Source organism: Chionomys nivalis, chromosome 1 (genome assembly GCF_950005125.1).
Source record: "Chionomys nivalis chromosome 1, mChiNiv1.1, whole genome shotgun sequence".
Lineage (NCBI taxonomy): Eukaryota > Metazoa > Chordata > Mammalia > Rodentia > Cricetidae > Chionomys > Chionomys nivalis.
In genome coordinates this window covers 132,700,179-132,717,918 of record NC_080086.1, presented here as the reverse complement: position 1 = coordinate 132,717,918, position 17,740 = coordinate 132,700,179, and the positions used below count along the sequence as shown (strand labels likewise).

The 17,740-nt window shown below is 46.3% G+C and overlaps 1 protein-coding gene across 1 annotated transcript in view; it reads right to left on the bottom strand.

Moving 5' to 3' along the window:
- Galnt14 (polypeptide N-acetylgalactosaminyltransferase 14) overlaps positions 1-17,740 on the bottom strand; it is a 221,904-nt gene that overhangs the window by 34,474 nt on the left and 169,690 nt on the right. Inside the window, exons 4-6 of the mRNA XM_057771323.1 lie at positions 12,818-12,885; positions 10,374-10,439; positions 10,091-10,212 (exon numbers count right to left, since the gene is read on the bottom strand). Coding sequence (XP_057627306.1) covers positions 10,091-10,212; positions 10,374-10,439; positions 12,818-12,885 — 256 coding nt within the window. The remainder of the gene's footprint in view (positions 1-10,090; positions 10,213-10,373; positions 10,440-12,817; positions 12,886-17,740) is intronic.

The window sequence follows — 17,740 nt, the reverse complement described above, 5'->3', positions numbered from 1 at the left end:
CAAAAGTAAATTGTTGTTAGGTGATGAATAATATTTAGTGACATACTTTCTCATTTTCCACAACTTTTTTCTCTAATGAAATTTTTTTATTTATATTTTTGTTGAAAGAATTTTTGCCTCCTCCCGCCTCCCATTTCCCTCCCCCCTCCCCACTCCTCTCCCCCTCCTCCCACTCCTCTCCCCTCCCTCCACTCCTCTCCCTCTCTCTCCACTCCTCTCCCCCTCCTCCCACTTCATTCCCCTCCCTCTTGAGTCTGAAGAGCAGCCCGGATTCCCTGCCCTGTGGGCTACGGTTCTTAGACAGACTGATGAATAGCTGTTCCCTTCTGGCAGACACGTACCTATATGTCCAGTCTCAAATTCCCACACACTTATCAGCCCAATGTGCAGCTGGCTATTTCCCTGCATACATTCACTTGGCTCTTCAAGAGTGGCTTCACTGTCTTCTACTGACATACCCCTTCCTTCAAGTTCCAACTTCTATTAACAGAGCATCCCACATCCTCTTCCCCTAGCACTAAATTAAGATTTGCCCTGTCCATCAACCAGATCAGGTTCTGGTTCTGACTCTGATTCTTCTAAATCTACACTGACTCTTGTCTAGAGAACTACAATGGACTCCTAAGCCCTTCCCCATTGCATCTACACTGTTTTCTCTCCTTCTGTATATGGTTGCCCATGCTCTTTCTGCTATGAAAATCTGGCCATGCTACTCAATTGTCCAATACTTTAATCACCTCTGACATAAGGTGTACTTCTTAACACAGAACCTAAGGCCATTCAAACCTGCTTCCACATATGAGTGAGAACATGAGGTGTTGATTTGGGCAGAACAGACATCACCGGGGGTTCAGGGAGTGGGAAGACATAGAAAGAAGATTGATAACAGGCACCAAAATTTAGTTAGAGGAGACATAAGTCCTACAGTTCTCCAGCACGGTAGCAGGAATACAGCTTTTAATAATTTATTATATATTTCAAAATGTTAGAAGATTTTGAATATTCTCAACACAAAGAAACGATCAGTGTTTGAGGTGACAAAAATTATAATTTCCTTGACTTGATCATTACTTGTTTATACATATATGAGAATGCTGCCCAGGACCCCATGACTATGCAGAATTATGGTGTGAAGTAAAAATAAACAGTCACATATCTTGCTTTCCAATTTCATCACTTTCTTCTTCCTCAGGATAACCTGTATATTGCCATCATAGTCATCTGGGTTAGCGAGGAGGCTCGGCAGTTAAGAGTGCTTCCTACACTTCCAAGGGGCCTTGGGTTTAATTCACGGTGTCCACATCAGGAGGCTCACAACCACCTACAACTCCAGCTCCAGAGGACCTGATGCCTCCGGCCTCCGTAGGCACCTGAACCCATGTGCACATACCCTTACATAGATGCACACATATACATAATTAAAAGAAAAATAATCCCTAAAGAATCATCTAAGGGATATTTTCAAAACAACCAAGGCCAACTCCTCAGTTCCTAGCAGATAGGGCTACCAAACCTATCAACTTTGTTCATTGTAGGCGAGTATACGGCAGGGATACAGCCCCAACAATGGTATAAACAAGCTGGGAACACAAAGACTCTGGGATCTCACAGTGAGAGTTGAGTGGCCTGGAGAGGCCAGCCCATCTCGAGAAAGCACTCCTTTTCACCCACTCCCCTTGGGCCAGCTCAGGCAGGAACTTGGGCTTCTCCCTGAAGCCATTTAATTCTCATGGTCAATCTTTCCCCGAATTTAGGCTGTCTTATTTTTAAGTTCCAGAATGACTGAGCACTCGATTCTAAGTTCACAGACTTAATTTGACCCTGAGCCTCCCACATCCAACTCACTCTGACAGAAGCAAGGAATCTCTGAAAACCAGTCGGCCCAGGTGGAAAGCAACACTCGTTGCCAAGGCATCACTTCTGCCGCAGGGATGTTAAAGATGCCACAGCTGTCAGCACGGCACCTGCCTGGGTACCACATGCCATGGTGTCTTTGGAGCTACTCTCCAGCCACTGATGTGTGTGCATCTATGTAACATGCACACACGCATGCATGGATGCTCAGATTACTTTAACTTTAAAAACAAAAGTTCAGGGGTATATTCTGTAAGTTCAACAAAGTCTTCAACCTGTCTTCTCCTGCTGTATTCAGGAACCTCTGCAGCTGCATTGGTTCCTTCTTGACCTTTGTACACACCCAAAGACATGTCTCCTCTGTACCCAGCTGCTGGAGATAACCTCTACGCTCTTGGTCCATTGTGCTTAGAAGACAATCATTTTCCTTGGAGTCTTGGGCCACACTAGATAGTCCGTGCTAACACTGTGGTGTATGCTGAGGGATTTGTCCCATGAAGTACCAACTTGACCTCGACAGCCACATGGTGGCCAAGAAGACCATAAAATTCAGGCTTATCCCTGCTCTACCACATGAGTGTTTGTTACTCAAAGCTCAAGGGACTGGTGCCCAGCATCCTGTAGAACAAGGTGACCAAGATGGAAATCCTGTAGCATATCACTGTTTATATCCTCGACCTGCAAATCACCCTGGACTCTTCACCCCACGAACATCAGCCTGGAACACCGGAGATCTGGGCACAGCCAGGTGTTCAGGATGCTACTGATCACCCTGAACAGGGACATCAGCATCCTGTCCTTGCAGACATCTGCTCCCTTTTGAGTTGATGTCAAATGACAGCAAAATGTTCTGTGGCTGAATAAATGGAGAACAGGTTGAAGGGAACTTTTTTTAAAGAAAAACTAAGAATAATCATCTTCCCCAGGAGTCTCCTGCCTGGACCATTATTTATGAGAGACTTCCATCACCCTTTCTACAGTTGGAAGGTTTTCTCTATATACTATTCCTACTATGGGGGTGAAAAACATCAAAAATCACAAAGAATTGCCCAACCTAAGCCAACTTTGCCTTTTTTCAAAGGTGAGGTATGAATACCAGAAGCCAGTATTCAGTTATTTAAATAAATCAATGTGAGTCTACTGAATGATATAGATAGATAGATAGATAGATAGATAGATAGATAGATAGATAGATAGACAGATAGATATAGATATGGATATTGTGTGGACTCTACTTATATTTTCTGGTATAGTGGTATACCTATTTATGAATAAAAATACATTCATAAACAACATACTTATGCTAAGATATTTATAAAAGTAATAAATATATAAAATAAGTCAAGGCTGTCTTAAAACAAAAAATATTCAGATTCATCTATATGATTGATGCCTAGTTAAAGCTCTGGATGCCAAAGCATATGTGAGCTTCTCTGGTTGGCAACACCGCCCTCCCCTCCCAGGGCTGCCATACATTTCTTCTGGGAGAGGTAAACCCTCTATAGAACCCTTCTGGAAGAGGATAGATGAATGCTCACGATGGAACATTGCACAGGGCCTTGCTTCTGCTACTGTTTCCTTTCACAGCAATCACTGATTAATAAGTACAAGTGGACCTGCTTCGGTGACTTGTGGATCCTTGCACTGAGTCCAGGAAGGGTCTTGGGGACTCTTAGATGATAACCTCATTTTGTTTTGCTTTAGTGGAAACACACTTACCTTCCCTGTTTAAAAATAAAACTGAAAAACCAAGTGTAGAGCGTGTGTCTCAGTCACGGCCTCGACGTGGGCACTGTGCCATGACTGTGCCAGGCTCCCCAAGCACTCTCCTACCCTTCTGAGACCTTGCATCTTAGGACTTCTGTTGCAACTCCCCTGTGGTATCTGGTCTATGGAGAAAAAACAGGCAGTGAGGGCTGTTTGGGGGCCAAGTGCTATGTGTGGTTATTACCTTGAAAGGGGCCACAGAAGACTTTAGTGAGTCACCCAAACCAGAACACAAGCTCTCAACACAAGAGGATTGGTATCCACTCTCTGGCCTAGCCCAGAGTCTGGAAGACAGCGAGTATTTGATGGCATTGGATACAAGAGAAAATCATTCCCTACATCCTTGTGTAGGTAATGACAGAGATCAGGTGGGTCACTTATGACTTAACAGGGTAGCTTTTCAAGCTGGAGCCTTGGGGATGAAGAGAATCTCATTAATTGTATTGTTGGCCCAGAGTCAACAGAGGCTCCTGTTGTGTGCCCCTAATTGGTATATCCTAAAAGTTAGGCCCAAGCTTGAGCATAAGCAAACAGCTGGTACAATCCTGGGCAGATCCTGGACCATTCCCTATTCCCCATTTCCTTTCCCTATCATGGAAATCCAGTCTGTTTTCTCTGCCCCATCCTTATCTCCCCTCCCCATCCATTCTTAGCAGGAGGAGAGAGGCTGAAAGCACTGGGCAGTAGTCATGGATCCCCGGTGCTCTTCTCATACCTCTCCTTTCCACACTGATTCACATAATTAAAGCACATTGTGAATGGGTAATCAGAAACTTCTAGAAGCACTCTCTCAGTGGTCACCAGCATTCCTGAGTCTTCTTGTTGTGTAGGACTTGTAGGGGACAAAGATAACGTAAGGAAACTCCACAGTCTAGGGAAGATGAATCCGATTCAGGGTCTAGAGACAGCCCAGGGCCTCTCAGCCGGCCTAGGGGCAGGCATGGTATATTATGTCTTCCTCCTTATAACCGAATAATTGACAAGAGGCAACTGAAGGGAAAGAAGGGTCTGTTTGGGCTCTATGTGGCAGGGAAGGCAGGGCCTGACAACAGGGGACGTTGTGGAAGCCAGAGTGTGAGGCTGCTTGCTAATATCTCCAAAGATCAGGAAGCAAACAGGGGTTAATAGCAAGAGGAGTACATTACAGCACCTAAGACTCAGTCTCAGTAACCTACTCCCTCTGGCTAGACCCCTTCCCCCACTGGTTCCATAAGCTCCCCAAATAGCGCCACCAGCTGGGGATCAAATGTCCAAATGCTAAGCTGGCAGAGGGTGGAGGATCAGTTTACATTTGAACCATTCATATGAGAGAAGCTGGAGAAGCATCCTTAAAGAGGGGCTACTGTGGGGTAGGGACACATTTGTTGACAGCATAGTTAGGTTTCCATTCAGGTTCTGTCATATAGACATGTGTATGACCTTAGTAATTCGGCATGCTCCAAGGGATCCTGTTTGCAAACCTGTGACCTGAAGGCAAGTTGCTACTATTGCAAGATGATCCCGCCTTTTGACTAGAGCTCATGTAAGGAAGCTAGCGAGGAAAGCACTTGCGAAGGCATTGAAGGATAAACCAGCTATCATTTATATAAATTTGCTGGATGTTGAAAAGATTTTCTTGAAATCTCTTTTCCATCAAAAATATATGGAAGGAGGTGAAGGAAAGAAATTTACGTTAAAACAACAACAACAACACAACAGAAACCAACTTGGTGTTTCCAGTATTGTGTAATTTGAGGGAAGGGAAGAGAAATTAGGGAGGTGTTGCATGGAAAATTTCAGCTGAAGATAGCCTAGGACAGTTTCTTTCTTATTTTGTTCTATTTTTGAAAACCTTGATCTCCAATTATAGCTTAAAATGTCTATTTCTACTCTCAAGATCAGATCATGCTTTGTGTGGAGACAAGGCACTTATGGAGACATCCAGAAACACAGCTGGAAGGCATACACATTCCTGCTCCTTGAGAGGCTGTCCCAGAGTCCCCGCCTCCCTATAGCATTAAGAGGCAGGGCTTTCCGGGTGAACCTAGCAGCCCACAAAGAACTCTCTAGGCGAATCCTGGGGCTCCTCTCACTAATCTCTTCACAGTGAAAGGTTGAGCTCAGAAGGTGATGGGGACCAAGAAGCTAAGCTCCATCATGGGGCCAAATGACTCTCAGGAGAGTGTCTGGCTGCAAGACATTTGAAAAAGCAAGGAAGACTATGCCAGTCTGTAGTTAAGGCTGGCTACAGAGAGAGAAATGAGACCATCTCCTGGGAAGTTTTCTGAGGTGGACTCAGAGTCACTGGGATAGAAAGGGATTCAGATTTATTATGACTGGGCTTCCTTAAAACACCCTCTGAGACTGTGGCTTTCTACTAAAGATTCACATAAGATTGGGCACATCCTATTTTCATGCATGGAGGAGGAGCTTATGAGGTTCCATCTCCCACAGTTAGTCATGGGCAGCTAAGGAGTACTAGGGGCGGGGCTGAAATTCCTCTTCCCCAGTGGTGCAGCCACTGACAAGTTGCCTATATTCCAGCAAATAATCCCTCACGAATGCTCATGCAGGTAACCTTAAATAAATACGGTGAGCAGAAAAGACAGAGAAAAGCAAAAAAGAAAGTGGTGGTGCAAGTCTTTAATCCCAGCACTCAGGAGGCAAATATTAGGCCTGCCTGGTATACATGAGAGATCCATAGTAGCCAGGGCTACATGTATGATGAGATGAGAGAGAGAGAGAGAGAGAGAGAGAGAGAGAGAGAGAGAGAGAGAGAGAGAGAGAGAGAAATTGTAGTGGGAGAGAAGCAGAGATGAAAGACAGAAACGGGGGAGTGCACCAACCTCGGGGGATAAATGTATGAAACTGTCAGGGAATAACAATAGCAACTAAAAGAAAATTCTTCAAGGTTGATCATGGGGGGGGGGGGGTCCCTACACAAAAAACATCTAATTCTTGCAATCCTAGTCCTTAATATACATCCGTGAGAACTGAAAAGAGATACATGAATAAAAACCTGTACAAACATAGTTACAGCAGCATTATTATTGGTCCCACGTGTGGATGAACTCATAGAAGCAACACACGGCCCAGACTTACCATGGGGGTCATTATTTCACCACAAACGGCCATCTCATATGATTCTATTTTTATGAAGTCCCTGGGGACAAAGCAAATTAGTGGCAGCAGAGGCAGGGAGGGGACGGAAGTGAGGAGTGGTGGCTAATCAGTGGGAAGTTTGCCTCCGAGGTGGCAAGGATGCTTTATAATTAGATTGTCGGGAGAGTTGCATAGTCTGTAACTGCAGTCTGAAATGGTTAAAGTGGTCAGTTTTGTTGGCTGTCATTTACATGTATGTGCATGCACACACGCAATACATGTGCAATTCTGGCTGGGGTTAAACTACCTTAGAGACCACATGAATACAGAATACAAAGTTGGGAAAATATAGGATGATTACAACTGCACTAAAAGATGCTTCTTTGACTAGAAAATAATCCTAAGTAGGAAGAAACAAGGCTGCGATGTCTTCGCATGAGAGAATTTTGGTTGATTAGTTTCCATTCTCATGTTCCATATTTTCCAAAATGTCTGCAGTAACTGTGGGACATGTTTGTGATGGAAAACAAGGGGTACAGGCCTCTTCTTTCCCATCTTCTGTTCCTGGGCCACAGGGTTTCCATAACACCACGCTCCTGGCTCTAAGTCTATTTCTTAGATGACCTTGACTGAAGCGAGGACCGCTGCCTCCAACCTCAACGCCTCTCCCTGGCTAGTGTCCTAGTGTCTGTGTCCCTACCCTCTTTTACCTTCCTGTGGTTCTGCAGCCTTGGCCTTCAAGCCCTGCTTACACACTCTAGTTTCCTCTTGGCTCCAGACACAGACGAGCAAGAGGATGACTTCCTTAGCCCTTGGTTCCCGAGAGCAGCTCCGGCACAAAGACCTTTCTGGGATAGAACAGTTCCCACTGAAGGGGCCTGCTCAGCACCTGAGAGTACACTAAGCTTTCTATGCTTCTTTCTCATGGTCAACTTTCTTACAGCCAGCGGTTCTCAACCTTCCTAGTGCTGCGACCCTTTAATACAGTTCGTCATGCTGTGGCAACCTCCCCAGTGATAAAATTATTTTTGGTGCCACCTCATAACTGTAATATCGCTGCTGTTATTAATTATAATATAAATATCTGTGTTTGCTGATGGTCCTACAAGGCCCCGGAAAGGGGCTGTTGGACCCTGAAAAGGCTTGTGACCCACAGGTTGAGAACCACTGTCATAGCACTTCTGCCCATGGTTACCTATTCTGTGTTGGCTCTTTCCAAACCAGTGCAGCGTGAGTATATAGGAACCATGTGAGATGCGCTAAGTACCAACTGATTCCTCCCACATAGCCTGCTTGAGACTCTTCCCCAAATAGGTGCCAATCTAACTAGCATAAGAGCAGGCAGTGAGTCTACTTTTCTACTAATTCCAACCACGCCACCACCCCAACATGCCAGGACTTCTAAGGATGGTGTTCAAGCCCTGAGAGCCAGTCTACAGCAGTGAAGGTGGTGATGGGGAGGGACTAGCTCTCAACTGCGTTTGTCCTCTGTTAAGGGAGACTAAGAACTCAGAAGAGGAAAACAGAGGACAAAGTAGGAAGCAGCTGTCTGGAGAGATCCTGGCTGAGCATGCCGCTGGGGAGACCAGGGCAAAGTCTTGAGAACAGGAACATTTGTGGAAAGGACAGTAAGGTGGCCAGGGACAGGAAGGACCTGCTCAGAGGTGAGGCACTGACTGGCACTGGGTCAGTCAGCAAAGTGGCTGCTGTGTAAGCGTGAGGACTTGAGTTTGGATCCCTAGAATCCACGTAAAAAGCCGGACCCATCGGCCCTTGCCTGATATCCAGTGTCGGTGGCTGTGACTTGGGTATGAGGTGGGAGAAATGGAGACAGGAAGATTCCGGAAGCTCATTACGTTACAAGTCAGCCTAGACCACGTGATGTGCTTTAGGGTCAGTGAGATGGTTGTGGAATATTATTTTGACTATCTAAATACGCGCTACATTTGTTTATGCCACAGAATATTACTTTAACTGTGTGAAGGTGTGTTACTTTTGTTTCTGCTGCATTTGTTCAATTACATAAAGGTTTGTTACATCAGTTTCACCTTGCCTGCCTAAGGCATCTGATTGGTGCAATAAAGAGATGAATGGCCAATAATTGGGCAGAGAAAGGATAGGTGGTGCTGGCAGGCAGACAGAATCAATAGGGTGAGGAATCTAGCCTGGGAAGATGAGAAAGAATGAGAGGAGGAGGAGGAGGAGGAGGAGGAGGAGGAGGAGGAGGAGGAGGAAGAGGAGGAGAGCAAGGGAGACACAGAGGACCAGAAGTCAGGGCAGCCGCCAGTCAGCTAGACACAAGGAGCAGTGAAAGTAAGATAAACAGAAGGAAAGAAAGTAAAGAAGCCCTGAGGCAAAGGGTAGATAAAGGGAAATAGGTTAATCAAAAAGAGCTAGCGAGGAATGAACCTAAGTTAGGTTGAGTGTTCAAAACTAATAATCTCCATGTCATGATTTGGGAGCTGGTTGGTGGCCTAAAAGAAAAAGCCTAGTACAAGAGATCTTGTTTCACACAATAGAGGTAGAAAGCAAGAGAGGGAAGACACGAGATGACTCTACCCTGGGCCTCCCTGGGACCCTGTACATGTACTCATCATCTACATATACAATACCCACCACACACACACAGAGACAGGACACTGGCAATGGCAATGACAGAATCAGGACCAGCCCATCTGTGTCAGCACAGAATCCTAGGAGACCTAACGATGTTAGGATGAGAATACAGAGGAGAAAGGTTTCTGGAAGGACCTTCAGTGCCAAGGGAAACCCTCAATTGAATGGCCAGCCCACAAAAGTATTTCCCCTTTCAGACCCTTCTGAACAATGCTAAGGGTACAAACTCATTAGAGAAATAATTAGAGAAATTATTCTCAAATTATTAGAGAAATAATTCCTAATGATTCAGCAACTCTACTTGCCCCATGCGTGAGAGTTCAGTCAACCCTGTGAGAGCATCTCTTGCAGTGGACAAGCTGCAAGGACTTCTTGGTTCCCTGCTGAGCAGTTTGCCCACTGGGCTCTTCTCTACTTTCAACACTGTTATTATACAGGCGGGAGTTGAGGGGTTACCAGCTAGGGCAGGAGGAAACCATCCCAGCCCAGACCACAGGCTGTTCTTGCTGATTCTGGAGAAACCATCCCTAAAGAATATCAACCCACGTCACATAACAGTCCGGACAGGATTTTCTCATCTGTGTGAAAAACAAACAGCCCGAGCCTTGCTCCACTACACTGTGATCTTGTTCTGGACACTAACCTTTGGTCCTCCATCTATAAAGTGGGGACAACGATCTGTCCCACCTGGATCCCTAAGTGAAGTCACCAGTGTGGAGGCCCTGGAAGAAGGGGGAGGTAGGAACTTCAGCTGTTTCTCTGTCTGACTCACCTCTTTGACCCTATGTAACAGGGGCTGCAGCCAATCCCTGTTCACCTCACAGTGGCTGTCCAGGAATGTCAGAGTGGTGCCCTGGGCAATGTCCGCACCCCGCATCCGGGACCGGACCAGACCTGGATCAGGGACAAAAGGCCAGATGGGTACCACTGTTGGTTCCAGTGACCAGCCAGACTACAGCAGAGTCATTCAGTACTCCCTCAAACACCCGAATGCATACACCTGCCCCACCCGACTCTCCATTCACACGCCTGCCCTGCCCCGCAGTGCAGCCTACCTTGCCGCTCGCTGTTGCGCAAGCACTTCACCTTGGGTAGCTTGGCGAGCTGCTTGCAGTCCTCAGCTGCAAAGACAAAGGTCGTGGTGAGCACCTGGGGCTCGACTGCGCGTGAGCAAATTAGAAGGATCAGGAAGGTAGACCTACTTGCTATCACCGGCCTGACTGCAGAGCCTGGTTTTCAGTCCAGGGTGTTCCTAGGTCAATGGAAGGGGCCGAGGGTCACTGAGTGACAACTGGGCCCATTTGGAACAGGTCAGCACACAGTGGTACCTGCAAGCTTTCATGGAAACGTTCCAAGTGTGGAACCTTGTTCTGGTCACCTCAGGGTCATCTCTATTGCTATACACCATTGGATTAATTCATTAATTAATTCAGTCTCTTCATTGCAGTAAGTGGGTCTAGTTAAAAATGCCAGGAAGGAAACAGCATTGGACATTGCTTTTAGAGCACGGAGGCCCTCTTTATGAAGAGTTCTGCCAACAAATGTCTTTTTCCATCACAACAGAGCTTATAATGGGAGGGTGGTCTCCAACCTGATGAATGATGGGACAGGGTAGGTAAGAGACCCACTGCCGCTTGGTCACTTACCCCAATCATACTGGAACTATTCTGTGACCCTACCACTGCCCTAACCTGACTGGTAGCCCTACCCTTTGGTTCTGTTTATAGACTTTGGCCTTTCTGTTTAGCTCTGGACTCCAACAAGCAACAGAAGAGACTTTTACAGGCTTCTTTAGGCATGGTCTTATTCTAAGGGCTCTGGAATGCGTCAATACATTTGACCTCTATATAAACCCTATATATGACCGTAGTCACCTCCACTATAGAGGTGAGGGAGCTGACTTGAAGCTAGTGGTTTTCTTGAGGCATGCAGCTAAGGAATGAGGAAGTCCCAGATCTAGGATTTGAGCACAAGCTGTTGTGGCTCCTTTTAAACCCTAGGCTATACTGTTCCTCGGGAACCTTAAAGCACTTCCTTCTGCTTTTGAGCACCAGGTGACCCCCAGAAGGAGTGACACCCCACTCCAAACTCTTCCTCACTAGGCAAAGAGAGCAGACCACTGAGTCCCAGAACTAGTACAGGTCTTCATACCCAAGACCTCACACCGAACCCACTTTTCCATGAGAAATCCAGAGCCTCTGTCCTTGTGTGTGCGTTTCTGGTGCTTATGCAGCCTGTGTCAATGTGCGAGCCGCCCCTGTGTCCAGTTCCCAGCACCTGTGCTAGATGGGGTGGAGGCTGCTTTCCTGATACTTGTGGTTGTCTGTCCCCTGGTGTCACCCACCTGTCACCACCAGGAAAAGACTGTCCCACCTGAATACAGTTGACTGAGTAGAACTGTATCCAGGACTGTGGCTGTTAAAAGAGGGGGTTGGCGCTGCTCATGCATATAGAATCATGGGATTCTGCCCATGATTCTAAAATTACTGTGACTTTCAGACATAAACAGATATCTTGAGACCCCAGAAGTTTTCCTTGGGAAAGTGGACCAGGGGAGTAAATCTGGATGGTAGCTGGGTTCTTTTATGGAATAACTACGGAAATATGAGGCAGGAAATGGTGATAACCAGTGTGTGGAAAGGCTCTATGGCTTACACTGTCCTGGATGTTCGTTGGGATGTTCCACTGGGATCACAATGTCAAGGCCTGTCAGATCGCAGGGAATGAGAGGGAAAAAACATGGCAGCCCGCAGTTCGAACGGGCAAATGAATGCAGCATCAAAACTAGTAGTCTCTGACGGAGCCCTGGGTTCGAGTGATGATTCTCTGAATGGTGATGTCTCTTCTCAGGTCCAGGGATGTAGGTTAGAAGTTAATGACACTGATGCCACATGCGTTCATGCACACATGCACACTCATTCACCTGATGCCACATGCGTTCATACACAAATGCACACTCATTCACCAACCACCCCATGACACTGATGCCACATGTGTTCATACACACATGCACACTCATTCACCTGATGCCACATGCATTCATGCACACACGCACACTCATTCACCTGATGCCACATGCATTCATGCACACACGCACACTCATTCACCTGATGCCACATGCGTTCATGCACACACGCACACTCATTCACCTGATGCCACATGCGTTCATCCACACATGCACACTCATTCACCAACCACCCCAAGACACTGATGCCCCATGCGTTCATCCACACACGCACACTCATTCACCAACCACCCCAGGCAGGGATCTAATAAACTTAGCTAATTCAGTCCTCAAAAACTTACAGCAGAGAGCCCCAACATTTCAACTTTTTCCCCTCAAATGTAAGGTTTATCACCCCTTTAAGCTTAGGCATAGACGGACACTCAGTCTTTCATGTCTTTCATCTCAAGGGTATCAGTAGGCTCCCCTCTACTTGTAAACAGGGGCTGGGACCAGACATTTGTGCCTCAGTTGCCAATAACCAGTGTTACTCACGGTCATTGCTGAAGTCATCCACTAATATGATTTCCTGGATCAGATGCATAGGAGTGCGGTTTAACACACTGTGGAAAAAAAGAGAAATTAGCCTGTCTTCTAGCGGCCGAAATGTACATATCAAGTCCAGTTTTAAATATCATCGCCTGGGAGGAAAGAAGACCCCGGGACATCAAAAGAGTTTTCCAGTCGTCAGGGGTCAGTGAGGATATAACTCTGCCTTCTCCGTCACAGTGAAAGGCATGCTGCCCAGTGATGCACCAAGACAGAAACCCAGGTCGTACCAACAACAACCCCTCCTCTCCCAAAGACCCAATATAATAGTTCTATGCGGACGTTTACCTTAAACCACTCTTGCCTTGTCTATTTTTGTCCTGTTTCACCCCTCCCACCCCCTTTTTTATAGGGGAGTAGACAAGGTCTTACTGTGTAGCCCAGATGGACCTTGACCAGCTGATGCTCCTGCCTTCTCCTCTCGAGTACGTGATTACAGGCATGCTCCACCACCCCTCACTCTGTCCACTTTTATTTGGTTTACCACTGCAGCCCCTCCCTGCCCCAGCTCTTCTCAGTCCCAGGCTGTTTTCCTTGTGGCTTTCAGGTGACCTTTCCGACAGTGTGGACTTCCATGTGGCCACAAACAAACCGATAAAATCCAATTGTGCCTGCCCACGATCCACACCCTCCTATCACTGAGCTGGCCCGTGCTGCCCACAGCGATTCATGCCCAGTGCTGCCATCTGACTGTCTTGTGCTTACTCATCATTGAGAGCCTCTTCTAGGACTTGAAATGGCCCTAAGCTGCCCACAAAGCCCAGTTCAAATGTCACTTCCTCTCTAACAGCTTTCCAATCTACTTAGGGAGAATGAATTGCTTCCTCCCCTGGGATTCTTGAGCAGGTTTTAGCTGAAGCTTCTTACCGCATTTATCAACTTCCTGACACCGGCAGCTGGTTTTACACCTCACCAGGCAAGCCCCTGCCCCTGTAACCCCGATGCCACGCAGAGGCCTTGGTAAGAGAGTAAACACTCTAAAGAGAGACCGTGACTCTCCCTCCAGCTATCAGAGTCACTGAATCAGTGTGTTTAACAGACATGGAGAATCCCAGCTTCAAGCTGACCTCCAAATTAAGAATATAAATGGCTTCTGCCCTGCGCCTATCAAATGAGCCAAGCTAGGGACAAACAGCTCTGTTGGGCCAGAATAAGCTTGCGGCTTCACATGCACCAGGTCATAAAATCCCTGAAAGCCTTTTCTCTTTTAGGTATAAGAGATCATTGTGTATGTGTTTGTGTGTGTACATATTTGTATGCATGTGTGTGGGTGCGTGTGCGCGTGTGTCTCTAAGTATATGAAAGTGGAGGACAGAGTTTGGTGTTGGGCCTGTGGTGGTGTGAATGAAAATGGTCCCATAGGCTCACAGAGAGTGGCACTGTTAGGAAGTGTGGTCTTGTTGGTGGAAAGGGGGTCCTTGGGGGTTGGCTTTGAGCTTTCAATGCTCAAGTGAAGCCCAGTGTTGCACTTTCTTTCTGCTGCTGGAGGATCTGGATGTAGAACTCTCAGGTACTTCTCCAGCACCTGAATGTCTGCCTGCGTGCCATCACGCTTCCTGCCATGACAAGAATGGACTAAGCCTGTGAACTGTATGTAAGTAACCCCAATTAAATGTTTCCCTTTATAAGCATTGCCGCAGTCATGGTGTCTCAACGCTAACAAAGGTGTCACCTTTAACTATTCTCACTTGAAGGGCTGGAGAGATGGCTTAGAGGTTAAGACTACTGACTGCTCTTCAGGAGGTCCTGAGTTCAATTCCCAGCAACCACATGGTGGCTCACAACTATCTGTAATGAAATCTGGTGCCCTTTGCTGGCCTGCAGGCATACATGCAGACATACTGTACACATAATAAATAAAAATAAATCTTAAAAAAAAAAACTATTCTCACTTGATTTTTGAAGACAAGGTTTCTCACTGGACATGGAGCTCACCAGTTTGCCTAGACTACTGGCCAGCAGTCCCAAGGGCACTGTTGTCGCCACCTCCCAACTCTGGAATTATAGGAGTACATATGACCATACTTATATGAGCTGGGAATCCAAACTTGGGTCCTTATGCTTCTGCAGCAAGTGCTTTCCCAACTGAGGTATCTACCCAGCCCCAGGGGATAATCAATATGTGTGTGCATGTGTATGTATGCATATATGTACATATATGTATATACATAGTGATGTGGGAGTCCCTCTGTGTGTGGTGATTTCCATTAATGAATAAAGAAACTGCCTTAGCCTGTTGATAAGGCAGAACTTAGGTAGGTGGAAAAGATGGAACTGAATTCTGGGCAGAAGGAGGGAGAGTCAGGGGGTACGCCGTGGATCTGCAGTTGTACATAGATGTGATGAAACATTGCTGGTAGGCAGCGACCTCGTGGTGATATACAGATTAATAGAAATGGGTTAAATTGAGATGTAAGAGTTAGCCAATAAGAAGCTAGAGCTAATGGGCCAAGCAGTGATTTAATTAATACAGTTTCTGTGTGACTATTTCAGGGCTAAGCTAGCCAGGCAGCCAGGACGAACAAGCAGGCCCTCCTCCTACAATATATGGCATTTTCACATATACATCAATAACAAAAATATCTATTTAATGTTGACACAGATGCCAAGTTGGGGATGTTTTGTTCAGTCTAAATCTTATAAGAAATGATAAAATGATTTCCCATAGAGAAATTGCTTTTCACCTTTGCTAGTCATTGCATTAAAAATAAAGTTCCAACAGTTGCTAGCCGATTAGCAGTTTCTTTAAATGATACTTTTTATTTATCTTTTTGAGAGTAAACAAAACATACATACACCTCTCTTCTCCCCTTCCAACTCTTCCTGCCTCCTCCCAACTTCACGTCCTCTCCTCTCCATTTCTTCTTTATGTTTAATTACCCACTGAGCCCAATCAGTGCTGCTCATAGTTACACAGCCGGAAGGCCATCCGCCACCAAGATGGACACCATACTTACGGCCACAACCCCAAGGAAAAATGCCTCTCCCCCTCCCAACGGCTATCAACTTGTCAGTAGCTCTCCAGTTAGGGCTCTTGTGAGCCTCTCCCCAGGTCATACTTGGATTTTAACTGGATTAAAATCTTGTGCTGGTGACTGAAGCCTCTAGGAGCTCATGAATGCAATGCCCATGTCATGCCTAACATTCCGCAGCCTCTTCATCTTCTGACTCTCATGTTCTCTCTCTGCTCTTCTGTGATGTGCTTCTTCCCGAGCCTTGGGACAGGGCCTTGATGTAAATGTTCCATTTCAGGCTGAGCACTCACGGTCACATAGTCTCATCATTTTGACTCATTGTGTGTCTCTGTATTAATGACTGCCCAAGCTTTATTGACCAAGGTTGAGAGTAACATAGAGCCCGTGTCAGTTCCAGGCCCTGCCCCTGGGCCCACTGCTGTGGGATTTTTCCCACTAGTGGATCTTTAAGACAGAAAACCTACCCCTTTTTCCTTGGATCTGACTTAAAAACTGTCTCTGTGATAAAGAACCTGAGATAGTGAAGGTAACTTGGGACCCAAGTCCCTTTGCCCCAGAACAGGACTGGTCAAGCCATCTCAATGTCAACTGACAACATATATAGCCTTTGTTTCATGGATTCCCTGTAAATTAAAAATGACTACAAGCATGGTAAAGAGGGAATTACACTTATTCTTTCCACTTTGGTTTGACTACATTTTTTTAAAAAAAATTCCAATTTCCTTCACTAATTTCTGTTCCTTAATTTGTTTGGAGATACAGGGAAACTACAGGGGTGAATTTATGAACCCAATAGCCTAGTGACATCTCTGTATGGTAACATGCCAGGCCTGGAGCTTGGCTCACAGCTCGGTATATTGGAAGGATGTTTAGGGCACACGTTCTAGGCACTGGATACTGAGTGAGCGTCACACAAAAAGTCAGTTCCATTCCCAGAAGCTTGTCATTCAGCTGTATCCATAACAAAGATGTTGGACTTGGGGCAAGCAACTATACTGCCATCCAGCATAGTAGCTAATCTGTAGAATGGGAGCCATTTACAGTGGTAGGGGGGGTTCTTCAAAGGACTATGAAGAAAATTAAAGGAGAAAACCTGTATTTGGCACTAAGTGACAGATAGTAGCCTTCTCACCATGCCACGAGTCATTTGAGATTTGTTAATTGAACTGACCTCCTGTACTAGAGATGTCTTATTCAAGGGGCACAGGCTTGATTTTAGTCTTACATGGGTCTCAGAATTCTTTGAGCATCTCCAGACGCCATAGTTTCCCCAAAGCATTTTGCCTTCAGCATACCCATCACAATACACCCAGAGTCCTGTGTATATTGGGGAAGGGGGTGCAGAGTGGGTTCTGGTGGGGTTTTATGAGCATCCTTCTGCTCAGATCTGCCCGAGTCCTTTCTCCAGCGCAGGCTCCTTTCTATGCAGTATGCAGACTCTATGAGAAAGTATCTTTGCCCGGAGCTACCTTTATTTACGAAGCCTTAATTCTCACCATGGCAACTAGTGTCAGGTGGAGAGAGGAAACCCCAACACAAAGCCCGGACAGTTGTCCCAGTCTGGGGGGAAGCAGGAGACAGGAACAGGAAGGAGGCTGCAGCCTATACCATAGGGCGGTGGCTGGAGATTGTTCACTGTGTTTGTCCCAGAGAAAACACAGCAAACCCAGCCACCAGCCGGCTAATCAGGGCAGGAGGGGAGAGGGAGGCAGACAGAGGGAAAAAACCTGCTTGAAGAATAACCTCTAATGAGGTTTGATTACACTGGAGCTTCTGCATTTCGATTCCCCCCAAATCCCCGCCGGCTCTTTGAAATTCAAGAGTTCTCTTCTGTGAACATCAAAAGGTAAATCGCATGGAGCTCTGAGCTGGTTGAACTGAGAGATGATTAGCG